General features: G+C 41.3%; 1 protein-coding gene across 1 annotated transcript in view; it reads left to right on the plus strand.

The window, feature by feature from the left end:
* Positions 1–6,521, plus strand: part of SNTB1 (syntrophin beta 1) — a 233,678-nt gene extending 227,157 nt beyond the window's left edge. The window contains exons 8-9 of the mRNA XM_077764844.1: positions 2,694–2,884; positions 5,755–6,521. Coding sequence (XP_077620970.1) covers positions 2,694–2,884; positions 5,755–5,847 — 284 coding nt within the window. The 3' untranslated portion in view covers positions 5,848–6,521. The remainder of the gene's footprint in view (positions 1–2,693; positions 2,885–5,754) is intronic.
* Positions 6,522–13,674: the final 7,153 nt, after the last annotated feature.

The raw sequence follows: 13,674 nt of genomic DNA on the forward strand, positions 1-13,674 counted from the left end.
AGATTCTGTTTCAGCAGCTCGGGATGGGGCCTGAGAATCTGTCCCTAATAACATGGCAGAATGTGTTGATGCCGAAGGGCCATGGACCACTTTGGGAGCACTACCATGCTAGGCAGCAACTTACCCCAGGACTCAGCAATGTTCTGAAAGATGGGACACACATCTTTCAGATGTGTAGTAGGGTCTCTTGACATTTCCTCTACTCATGCAAATGTGGAAAAACAGATGTTTGGTAGAATTTCCGCTGCAGCAACTCCAACAAAATCCATGGCTTTTAGTAATTACCCTGAAACTGATTGATGCCCCCAACTATTTTCCATCATTGTTGAGAAACCTTTTGGGAGTGTCGCTGACGCTTTTATTTTTATGCTGAATCTTTATGGCAAGAAAAACTAGAGTTTTGGACCTGAGGTTTGGAAAACCTGAAAACTAAACTTCGTGAAGTTCTATGTGTAAATACCAGAGAGACTCATGCTCCTTGCAATAAATTCAGGGAGTGTTCTAGGAAAGAATGGAGATGGCCAAAGGGATTTGGTTTAGTTTGCATTCCACAGATTTTGTAAAATCTTTTTCTCTCAAGAAGTTGAACTCTACTTGGACGGGAAAGCAATGAGGCTGGTAGTAGACCAGCCAAAGGAAATAACAATGGATTGTGCAGATTGAGCTAGCCTGGTGGTGGGAGAGAAGAAATTATGGAAACGATCAAGGGTGCAACCCAGTTGCAAATTGAAAGATACCTGCAGGGAGTTGGGGGATGGGGCTTATGTTTTAATCAGAGCTTCAATTAACTTGATAATGTGTTTGGTTTACTCTGTGTGGATTGAGAATACCTTGAGATAACCGATTCCATTTATATAAAGGCCACAAATACCATTTGAAGTCAACTAGAATTGAAAGTAGCCACAATCAGTTAATTCAGAAGATGTGATGGCATAACTTTAAAGTTCAGATATACAGGAAGGAAGAAGAAAAGCATGTTTAAACCTCATTTGCCCACCTGTTTTGCAGGTAATAGAAGTAAAGAGTGTCAAAAACAAGGATTCAAGATGGGAAGCCATAATTACACCCACACCACTGTCTTTGGTTATCCTAAAACTGTGCAGTGCTAAAGGCCTCCAGGCCTTCTGAGAAGATGAGATTTACTGAGGGGCTCTGCCCAGGACTCAGAAATCTATTAGAGAGTATAGTACACCTTTGGGAAATATCAGCTCTTAGTTACAAATTGAAAGATACCTGTGGGAAGTCAGAGGAGGGGATATGGGTTTACCCGGAGCTTCAATTAAAAGCCAACTCATTCTGTGAGCAGATGGAGTCCCTTGTTCCTTCCCCCAAACTCTGAAGGCCCCCTGACCATACAGTTATTACTCTGCCTCTTTGCCAAGGTTCTTCTCCACATCCCTCTATATCCTGACTGTTAGACAATGAGAAAGAGACACGGCACAGGGTGGAAAGAACTTGAATTTTGAATTCTAAACCATCTAAGTTGGGACACATTCTACCTGTCTGAGCTTTGCTTTTTTTCACCTATAATATAAAGCTAAGGTCCTATTTCGTAAGTCTGTGGTAAGGTGAAATTCAGTTTGGTTTATAAAGCCGAGCTGAGCTAATGTTGATCTAGAGCAGTCACATTGCCTGTTCTCTTCCCCCTCCCAACCCCCATCCCCAGCAACGAAAATGTCCTGGTTTCCCTAAAGAGCTTTCAGATGTGTACGAAGGTCTGGGCCAATTTACTTGCCAGGCTCGGTTAAATGTGGTGTTCTGTGAGGCAAAAAAGCCAATCTGTTACTTAATAACCTTTTTCAGAACTCTTTGATCAGGGGTTTAAACATCCACAAGTCTTCCTAAATAGGAAGTAGGATGCCGGGGCAGGGCCCCATCCCACTCATAAGCTTAGAGGGCCGGTCACTTTTCCTAAACACAGTGAGGACCACACATAAAAGCTGGCACCTGTCCTGATCAAGAGGTTTTAGGGTTGTTCTTTTGGTACTTTGTGAACACCCCCTGGGGCTCCTGAATGCCACACTGGGCAGAGAGGAAACCGCATTCTCCATGGAAGATGCCACATCTCATATCTATCTACTACACAGCTTTTCTAAGGACCCAAGATCATCAGATCATCAGAGAAAAAATTTTAAACCCTCATTTCTATTTATAAACTGAGCTTTGTTAGACTTTTTAAAAATTAAAAAGGAGATGGTTTTTAGGCTACTTGCTCCTGACTTCTGGGATGTGTTAACTTTGGTAATGTCATGGAGGAAAGTTCGTTTCTTTCACCAGCTGGTAGCCATGGCAGGGGTGGTGTGTGGTGATGTTGATGATGGCGAATCAAAGGTAGCTTACCCTAAATCAAATGTCAGGGTTTTTTTTTCAGCTTTGGACAAGGCCAGTGGCAGGCAAATCCACCTGTCCACCTGTGTGCTGTCAGAGGGTCAGAGAAGGTCGAGAGCCCAGATAGAAGTCAGCAAATCCTGGCAAAAAGAATTCTTTCAGTTTCTTTCCCTTGGGTTCACGGGGCAGGTTAAGATACAATATCGAAATCCATCCAAGGAGGATATTCTCATGAGCAATGATTGATTTTCAACTTGAGAAGAAATGCATGGCTGGCCCTGGGACCGCGGAGACTTGCAAGTTAAGTGTCTGGGAAAATGGACCGACCTCGCTGCTCACACTGCTATCTCCTGTCTCTCCCGCAGCCTGCACCTATAAAAACCAGGCGTGCTGCCTCACCATCCATTATGAGAGTGGATTTTCCATTACCACGGAACCACAGGAGGGTGCCTTTCCCAAGACAATCATACAGGCTCCCTATGAAAAGCTGAAAATGTCTTCAGATGATGGAATCAGGATGCTGTATTTGGATTTTGGAGGCAAAGATGGAGAGATTGTAAGTGTATTTCTGTAGATAGCGTGATTTCATACGTCTCGCGGGGCAGCATGTCTGTGATGGCTTGCAGACATTATGCTGCCTTCTGTTTATTTAGCAATTGACTATTTACAAAGTACTTGCAGGTTCATGTCTTGTTTGATCCTTGAAAAACTATGATTAGATCCAATTATTTAAAAGTTCCTAACTTTTGTCATACCAACTAAATATTTGAATCAAAGAATCTTTTACAAAGTCAGCCTTAAATTCTCATCAAATGGGGTCCCACCAACTTCAAAATGCACCATTTATTCTTAAAAAATATCAAGCGTCTCATCTAACCTTGGCATTGTGCTGGTGTGAGGTGTGTGGGGGCGTAAAATGTGCAATGCCAGCCCCCGGGGTGGTCTCCAAGGAGCCTAGCACAAGGAAAGCATAGAGGCAGAGGGTTTAGACGAGGGGCAGAGTAGAAGGGGCGGTGGGGAACAGAGAAACATGGTCAGCAATACCTGCATGGAGACAGAGCCTGACAAGAGCCCAGAAGTTTTGGGATAATGACAAATAATGTCTAACAAAATAAGCAAATTTGTCAGTTAAAGTAACGTTTAAATGTAGATCAATGCAAAAAGCCGATGTATTTAAATTCACGATGTGCTGTGATCATTATTGCCTCTTATTTCTTCAGTTCTATGGAAGGGTAGGAATTTGCATGTTCTTTCTAGAAAGCAGGTATACTTCTTGACATTCTCAGGAAGACGTAACATCTCATTTAAGCTGTTAGCAAAAGGCCTTCATTTCAAAGTCACGAGCACCACTGTTCTAGGTGCTGAGACTCCACCGGCCCCACATAGCACTGCACTTCTCACTGCGGGTACCACACGCGGTCGTGAGGAGGTCCAACACCCTATGCCTGACTGCTCATCTGAACTCACTTTCTGAGGACACTTTCCAGCCAGTCATTTCCCTAACCTTTAAAATGGATCCGCAGGATTTTATAGGATTTGTGTCTTTCAATCAGTAGGTTCAGCCTGAAGCACCTGTTTGGAAATAAACAAGTGACTGGAAAGTCCCTTTTACTAAGAATACTTGTAGTTCAGTTGCTGTTCTTATCAATCACTCAACTGCGAGTTTTTTCCTAAAGCTGACTGCTCCCTAAAAAAAATGGAAAAAAAAGTCTCTTGCCTTATCCTTGGCTTGAAAAATCAAGGCTATTTTTGCCTGTGAGGAAAATCACTTAGGTCTAAATTTCAGCCTTTCTGAAGCTTGTAATTACAACCTGACTTGGGAGATTTAGGAAGGACTGAGTTTTTGCTGTCAGTCCATTCGGCTGATAAATGCAAGTTCACACACAGCTTCCCCAGGTCAAGTCAGCAACCTCAGGAGACAGGCACCATCGGGCCTTTTCTCTCCCTTTCCAGGGAAGGGAGCAGAGATGTGCTGTAGGAAATGGAATAAGTTGAGGATCAAGACACCCGTGTTCTCTTTGAATCTGTAACTAACTCACCAATTGTCTTAGGCAAATCCTTTTATTTCTTTGGATCTGAATCTCTCTGTCCATAAAATACAGTGACTAAAGTGGATAAGCTTTATTACTTCCAAAAGTTGCATTCTGTCTCAATGAAAGCAGAATGCCTGGACTCCGGCATCAGAGAACCCTGCATCTGAGTCCATATCTACCCTTCCCTGTAAGATCTGTGAGCTCAGAAAGTTTCATAACTTCTTTTAAGTCTTAGTTTCCCATACAAAACACAGAGATAATAGCAAGAACGACCTCACGGGATTTTGTGGGAATTACCCAAGACGGTGTATGGCAAACACTTAGCATAGTGCCTCGTTCATGTTTAGCATGGTGCCTGGTTCATGATAAATATAACCCTGACTCTCTGCTAGATGTTATTATACATTCAGGTTGTAATTCCCCAGTAGTGTCACCATCAGAACTGGGAACAGCTCTCCAGTTTTCCTGCATTAGGTCCAGTGATAAAAATTCAACCTGACTCGTATGATGTCTCTGGTCATGGGTTGAGACACATGTAGGCACACATTGAGCAGGGGACTTAACAGACACGTGACACACCTGTTTACAATAATCCAAGAGCACAGGACCTCAGGGACACAGCTGCTTAGCCACGGGCCTTCTGCATTTCAAATTCTCTTTTTCTGTTGTTTATTTACTTTGAGAGGGAGAGCAGGGGAAAGGCAGAGAAAGAGAGAGAGAGAGAGAGAGAGAGAGAGATCCCAAGCAGGCTCCACACGGTCAGCGGAGAGCCCAGTGCGGGGCTTGAACCCACAAACCTTCAGATCACAACTTTAGCCAAAACCAAGAGTCGGATGCTTAACCAACTGAGCTACCCAGACGCCCCTGTATTCTGGATTTTCACATACAGTATCTCATTTAATACTCTATTTACCCTGTAAATTATGTAAGACTGAGAAAAATTTTAAATGACTTGTCCCAGATTATAGACTAAAAAGTGTAAAAAAAAAAAGTATTAAAACCAGGACTCAAATTTAATCTTCAGATGTGAAATTTAGTGCTCCTTCAAGCTGGACCTAATCCAACATGAATAATATCACTATTGTGATACCAACAATAAATGGTTTAGACAGTCAAGAAGGGCAACATCATTATTTATGCTACTGGTATATATAAATTTCACAGAACCTATTTCGGGGGGAAAAAGATATATGAGATGTAAGGAAGAAGTTCAAAGAGTTGGTTTTTAAATCTCACTGTGGGGAGAGTGAGTGTGGGGGCAAGGATTTAAAGCGGTAATTGTTCCAGTTCACATTTAAAAGCAGGAAGTGTGCAGATGCATTTGATGTGCAAATTGCGATTCTGTATCAAGCATTGATTGAAAATCTCTTGCGCTCTCCTTTTTCAATTTCAGCAACTGGACCTACATTCGTGCCCTAAGCCGATCGTTTTCATCATTCACTCCTTCCTGTCAGCGAAGATCACAAGACTGGGCTTGGTGGCCTGAACAGGGGGAGTGACTTGCCTTTGACAAAAAAGCGGGCTGCTGTGTCACCGGAGAGGAACATCAGCCCCGCTGCTCGCTGCTCGGGGAGCAGTGAGAGGTAGCATGCCGCAGTCAGCTTTACATCCCCGAGTCCTCTGAACTGCCCCACACTTCTCCGTCACCTTCACCAACTACAAGGGAGTGCCCCAAGGAAACACCGCAAGGAATATCAGAAGAAAAATGGCTTTATAGAACGGTAGAAGGGTAAAGAGGTGAGGGCGAATGGAAATACACAGCATAGCTTTGAAATCATGACAATCAAGGACATGGACATTAGAACAGCGTGTGTAGATCCTAATCGTACCAGTTTCTAGGCAACTGGTTCACCCAGGTAAGCAAGGGCTGACTAGATGAGGAATGGACATTTTCACCTCTCCCGCCCCCGGTAACAATGATCCCTTGTTTTAGTGTGATTGATTGCCTACTTCTAATTGAGATGACTTTTGCTGGTAAGGAAAGAGAAGTGCTTCAAGTTGGAAACCAACCTTTTATTTAAGTATGAAGCAGCTGTAATTTTTTTCTTAATGAATATCTTTCAGTGATGCAGAATGAGTCTGAAGTATTCTCATTAGCGTATGCTGAGCAAGAATTAAATAAAGCATCAGATACTGATCTGAGCTCTGAGCTGGTGGAATCTGAGCTCTGAGCTGGTGGAATCTGAGCCAGAGTAGACTTGATATTGCAAAGCTTTGCAGCAGAGTCATGCGCTTGAAAGACAATTAATCTGGGGACTGAACTCACACCAAGGTGTGTTATCTCAGAGCCAAGACTGATAGCTTTACTTATAGAAAGCAAATTATGGGTATTTTTTTTAAAAAGATTGTCATTTGAGATATATATAAACATATGTATCTCCTATATACATAACATACATATATCTATCACAGCTCACATGAGGTTAGCTAATTATCCCCACTTCGTGGTTTTCAGTGGAAGTACTGAGCAATTTATTGACCCTTGCGTCTGCCTGTGCTCGTATGCATGCATTTTCGAACCAGCCATAGGAGCAGCTGCACACAATTCTGGACGATGATGGGCTTTACGCATACACCCAACGTGATGATCAAATCTATTGACAGCATCCACAGCTCTTAGGAATTCCAGGGAAATGATATAATGACCTGATATTTTTCTACAAGAATATTTTCAGACAACATAGAGCATATTTCTGATTTAGTGCTTTTATTTTTACTTTTGAATACAAATTCAGTAAAAGGACACCTGTATCATTTGATTTTGGAGTCCCCTTCCTCAAACCTTGAAAATTAGCTCTAGAGTTTCCGTAAGCCTTTGTGACCCTTCTTTACCCTGTAGTTGACGTAAAGAAATGTTCTGGATCAGACCTGTGTGTTTTTGCAGAACTGTCTTAGCAAATATCTATGCAAAGAGCTTTTAAAAGTGAAAATGTTTTAAAGGAATGTAATTTTACCCACTGAGACGTATGTATTGAGTTACAGAGTTGATAGTAGATTAGTGTTCCCAAAGTATGTGTCATGTCACTGTAGTTCCAAAAGGCATCAACAGAGGTGTTTTATTGGGGGAGAATAAGAGGTTTGATAACCAAAACTGTGTTAAATACCGAGGTAAGAAATGTTAAACAGATTTCATGATTGCGGGCCTCCTCCAAGGCTTTAATGTACATTGAGACTCTTCAAGGGGACATCCGTGTACTAGGCCAACATTTCTAGAACTTTCTGTCATACATCTTATGAAACCAGTGTTTAAAAAACAAAACAACACAAAACAAAACAAAAAACACTTTGAAACAGCTTTAGAACACCGATTTTTTGTTTGTTTGTTTCTTATTTTAAAATTCTGAGGAGTGAAGTCCCCCCCTGAATACTACAGGAAAGCTTTGATGCACTTGTAAATTATACTGCACCCTTTCATAACTCATTTTCGAAGTCACTGGAATGTTGTTATACGAGAGAATTATTCATTGTAAATAACATTAAAATACATATATTAATGCCAATAGTTCAATAATATGTAATCTAAGGTGCTCAGTACTACATGAAGTATGAGTTAATTACTCATAATGAAATTGCAAAGATCTTATTATATATTTATAGGCAAATTAAAATGATCATAATTACAAATATTTCTTCATCACATAAATTTTAGACTGATTAATATCTGGGTGGGGGTCAACAACCTACATTCTCTGCATTTATAAAACTTAATTTAAATATTTATATTTTAGAAAATATACATTTGAATAAATTAATGCATTTTCTTAATTAAAATGTGTTATTAGCAAGAAATAGACAATTTTACTAAGAGAATTGTGTATACAAATAACTTTTTTGCCCTTCAGAGTTCAAGTGTATCATATCTGAGTGGCTATGATGAATCAGTTTCAAATACTTATTTTTCCTCGTTCTGAATTCAGCAAATGACAATGATTTTACACTGTAGATTTTAATCTTGTCTTGATGCGTGTTATGGATGTTGTGAAAGACACAAACTCATGTCTTGGATATAGTCAGTGAATCAACTGTGTCATTTGGGGGGAATTTGTTTTTTTTTTCCAATCTGCTCTGTGCTCAGTCTGTTTCTTATTTGAATCAATGAATTATTAAATTCACATTTGTCCCTTTAAGGGTAAATCAATACAAATGTCTGATGTTTTAACTGTACTTACTGGGAAGCTACCCAGTTTGCTGGTAGACATGGTTAGGTGATCCCTAAGCATCCCAGGGATTTAAAGAAGGCCAATAGGAATATAGAGAGCAATCTCTTTTCTGACTTGAACTAAGTAGAAGAAAAAAAAAATCATAAATGTCTTTTAAAAACATCCAGGCAGAGGCGATTAATTAATTCTATCAATTGATGGAATTAAAACACTGAAAAATGCATTCTCCTAAAATTAATGGGCAGGACCTTTCTGGCCCTTTTTTTACAAGTATTAGATATTCCATCTTGAGGAGAGTGGGCTGGGGTGATGGAGTAACTTTTGAATGTACCTTGAGTTTTAAAAAAATGTGCCTATGTTTATAGCACCATGGATATCATGCAAACTTTATATATGAATTAAATAAATATTCACCTCTGAATGTGGTGGACTGGTTAGTGGTCTCATGGTAGCCACAGATGGAATGTGAAAACATGTCCCACTGTTCTCTTCCTCAGAGACTGGCCTTGGAAGGTGCTAATGGGTAATGAGGACACCAGTAGAAAACTTGGTGTGGGGGGATTTTGTGTATAATTTCAAGATGGGTCTTTCTTGGGGGCTTAGAGATCTTGGCCCTCATTTTAAACTAAAAATACATGGGATTTGACCTGTATACCAAGCTCCAAATACTCAGATCCTCGGTAGCACTGCAACTTGGCTTGTGTTTCAATTGCTTCTAATGGCTTAGTCTGTGGCTGGGACATCTTTTTACTATTTGAAAATTTAGTAGTATTGAGATTACATTTAGAACTGTAGAATCTCACTTTTGAAGAGACTTTAGAAGTCATCAAGCACATTATTGCCCAAAGTTTATTTATACTTTTAAGAACACTACCTTAGTATATCTTAGGGTATATGATTTGCTAGAAAATAGTGTGTATGTATACACACACACACACATACACACACACACATAAATGTAGTATATATACATATACATAGTTTGTATATATGTGTATATGTGTGTGTGTGTGTATATATATAAATGAATACACATCAGTTAAATTCTTTAAAAGTTTGCACCACCTAAAGTCATCCCACTACTGGTCCAAGTACTACATTGGGGAACACCGACCTTGTATAATATTCCACTAAACTCGGGCGTCTCTTCCTGAACATTCCTTGCAGTGTTCATTCTACCTGAAATCAGAAGTATTGAGCTATGGGATGGGGGCTCTTTGTCTCCTGAGGCGGGTCATTCCATTGCTGGATGACTAGAGTTTTTGGAAAGTCCCTTCATTTTTAGAGCCAAAACTTAGGTCCTCCTTTCAAAAGTCATGATCCTGTTATACCTGAGAAAACACTGAAGTCCTATCTCTTTTCCACATGGATGTCCTATATGATAAAAAGACAGATCTAGCCTGGGGGCTGCTAGGCAATATAAAATGATCTGAAAATGGCTTTAAATAGGACACTTAAATGTCTTATTTTTATCCTTGAAGAACCAATTGACCAAGATTAAAACTCTCTGTAATACCTAGTGGTGGAGAGAGATGGGAAAACAGGCATTTATATGCCCATGTGCATTTGGTAATAATTCAGAAGGCATTCTGGCAAAATCTATAAAAATTTTAAAATACACATACCTTTTCATTTTGAGTATTTATTCTAGAGATGTAAGTAGACTAACATAGAAGGCTCATCTTTGCAGCATTGTTTGTAACAAGAAGCTAAGAAGGTCAATAAATAAGCTAAATAAATCTTGGCACACTGATGCATTAGAAGGCTGATCCGTCTCTAAGTGCTAATGTGGACAAAATTTCTAAAAGGAAGTTCTGCAAAATGCAGACAAAAACACAGATACATAGATATATAGTCCATTCGTTTTGTTTGTTTTTGTTTTTGTTTTTGTTTTAAGTGATTCTCAGGAAGAGTGGTACTGCCAAGGCATTTTGGAAATCTGTGGTGCTGTTTTGTCATCACAACGATGGGTGGGGGTTGGGGTGGACACTTAGTATTTACTGAAGAAGAACCACGGCTAGTAGACTTCCTGCAATGTGATGACAGTCCCCCAACCCAATGGAATGTTCTGTCCTCTGAGATGTTCATATAGGTGAAAAACCTATTTATCTGAGCCTAGACCTTGACCATATGTTACATACAAAAAAACATTTTTTGATTGATTCAATACATTGTGAATTTCCTAGGTGTGCAGCTAACATGTACATGGAAGGAAGATTGTGTTTTCATTTTGCTCAGGGGATTTCATAAAACATTTTATGAAAACAAATCACCCTTAGCAAGTACGTACGTACCTGGTACTTGAATCATCAAGGCAGAACACCTGATTACTTTTGCATGTGCCTCATTCACACTGAATCTAAGTAAAACCATTCAACGACTTTTATCTTTTAGTGGAGTTGTACTCCAGCATCGCCATACTGAAATGCTTATTATCTTACGATCATTATTGTCCATTTCTAAAACTACTTTACAGTTAGGGGGATATCATTTTTTTTTAAGTTTACTTAATTATTTTGAGAGAGAGCATGCGTGTGCAAGTGGGGGAGGGGCAGAGAGAGAGGGAGCGGGAGAGAGAGAATCCCAAGCAGGCTCCTCACTGGCAGCACAGAGCCTGATGCAAAGCTCCATCTCATAAACCATTGAGATCATGACCTGAGCTGAAGTCAGATGCTTAACCGACTGAGCCACCTGGGTGCCCCTAGGTAGAATATCAATTTTAAAACAATCCTGAGGGCATGTAGGTTATGTTACTACAGTGGACGCATCCTATTCACCTCCTCAGATTCCTCAATGCCACCATCCAGTGTCCTAGACCCTTGCTTAACCTTGGGCACCACCACAGCCAGCTCTGCTTGACCTCAGTGATCCTGCCACTTGCATCCACCCCATTCTTGCTTGGAAATGCTGCCTCACCAACCTCCTGTCAGGCAGCCAGGCTAACGAGATGCATTCCAGACTTGGATGAAAAGCCACACACTGCAAGGGATAAAAACTGGTGCCCTGGGGCGCCTGGATGGCTCAGTCGGTTAGGTGTCCAACTTCGGCTCAGGTCATGATCTCAAAAGTTCATGAGATCGAGCCCCGCATTGGGCTCTGTGCTGACAGCTCAGAGCCTGGAGTCTGCTTCAGATTCTGTCTCTCTCTGTCTCTGTCTCTCTCTCTGCCTCTCCTCTGCTCTCACTCTCTCTCTCAAAAATAAATAAACATTAAAACAATTAAAAACAGAAACAAAAACAGAAAAACTGTGCCCTTAGCAGCCACTAATGACCTGAGCAATCCAGAACTTTACAGGATTTAAATCTTTGTGGGGCCAAACAGGAGATAATAATAGGAAGGAGCCAAGCAGAAAAATAATCCTCTCCTTCCTCCTTCTTGTGTACATTCCTGAGACACGGTTTCTCCGTACTTTTAAATCATTCACTGTAAATATTTCTAAGGTCTTAATAAAAGACTATTATAACCACACCTTAGGTTTGCTCTTTTTCCTTCGAGAATCCTTTGGCACTGGAAATAACTGGAAGCGTGAAGCCATTTCACTTTCTGACTCACAATGTCCTCAGACCTAGGCATCTCCTTGAAACACTGGAAAACCGCATGGCTCCTTCTTTGGCTCATCTCTCTTTCCCTGCATCTTACCAGATGCAGCTAAGTTAGCAAGTGGCCTCCTGACACTTTTTTTTTTTTTTTAACATTCTAAAATAACCCGGATATTCCATGAATGCATTAGGCACAGCTTCTCTTTCCCAGGTTCCCTGGGCAACAGTTTTGCCAAATGTACCATCTCTACCCAACACAGTGAGCTGGTCGGGCCCTGTGACTCCCTCTTTCCCTCCTCCAGGGGCCTCATTCTACACTTCTCATTTTATTTTTTTACTAAAAAAATTTTTTTTAATGTTTTTTCATTTTCACAAGAAATAGAACACGAGCGGGGGAGGGGCAGAGACAGAGAAGGAGACAGAGAATCTGAAACAGGCTCCAGGCTCTGAGCTGTCAGCACAGAGCCTGATGCGGGGTTCGAACTTGGGAATGGTGAGATCATGACCTGAGCCAAAGTTGACACTTAAGGGACTGAACCACTCAGGCGCCCCTATACTTGTCATTTTAAAGAGGGTGAGCTTCCAGCATTATTCCCAGCACAGGTAAATAATCCCCTAATAGTGACATCTAAGCTCAGTCCCTGCACTCTTACCCATATACCTTTGAGGGCCCTGTCAGGCTTACCCTGTATAAAGGCAGGGCACCTGCTCGGCTGGGCTCCTTCCACCCAGGGAGCACCCAAAGAGTGTGCACCTGTACCTCAGCCCCGCCCCCTCTCCTTCTGTGACTTGTAGCTTACACTAAGCGCTATCTGCCAGAAGTTCCTTGCTCCATGCCCTTGGAGGAGCATACGCTGACCTGAAGTTTCTGGGCCTTTTAGGTCTCCCCTTTGTGCCTGCTTTCTGGTTTATTTGAAATTATCTTTGACCACACTTTACTTGAGAATCCAGGCTCTGAGGAAGACAATGTGGAATGAGCTTTGGAATCCCAGCAAGGCACATAAAAATTTAGGAACCAATTTCTTTGACTGGCTGAATTAACTGAAGAGTTCTCCAAGTCACATTTTCGGTTCACTTTGGGGATATAACTTCAACAAAACAAACCTACAGAACAGAACCTATGGAATCCCTGTGTTTCCTTGGCAAGGATAGGTTTCTGGTCTCCCCTGCCTCTCTCCGCACAGCTTGACCTTACCCCACCACCCAGTCACCGCCCAAGGCTCACTGGCCTCGTGCAGCAAACAACGATGTGGCAAACGTGCAGTGTTTTGGGAAACTGTATTTGGGGCACCTGGGTGGCTCAGTTGGTGCATACAACTGAGTCAGAAGTGGCATCCGACTTCGGCTCACATCAGGACCTCACGGATTTTGAGTTCGAGCCCTGCATCGGGCTCTGTGCTGACAGCTCAGAGCCTGGAGCCTGCTTTGGATTCTGTGTCTCCCTTTCTCTGCCCCTCCCCACTCATGCTCTGTCTCTCTCTCAAAAATAAACATTAAAAAAAAAAAAAAAGGAAACTGTATTTGATGACTCTTTTGAGGGCAGAAATGGCTGGTGATGTATCAGCAGTTTCATATAGTTCAACCGAATACAACAGAGAATGCGCACGTTAAATC

This window comes from Crocuta crocuta, unplaced genomic scaffold (genome assembly GCF_008692635.1).
Source record: "Crocuta crocuta isolate KB4526 unplaced genomic scaffold, BGI_CrCroc_1.0 scaffold260, whole genome shotgun sequence".
Lineage (NCBI taxonomy): Eukaryota > Metazoa > Chordata > Mammalia > Carnivora > Hyaenidae > Crocuta > Crocuta crocuta.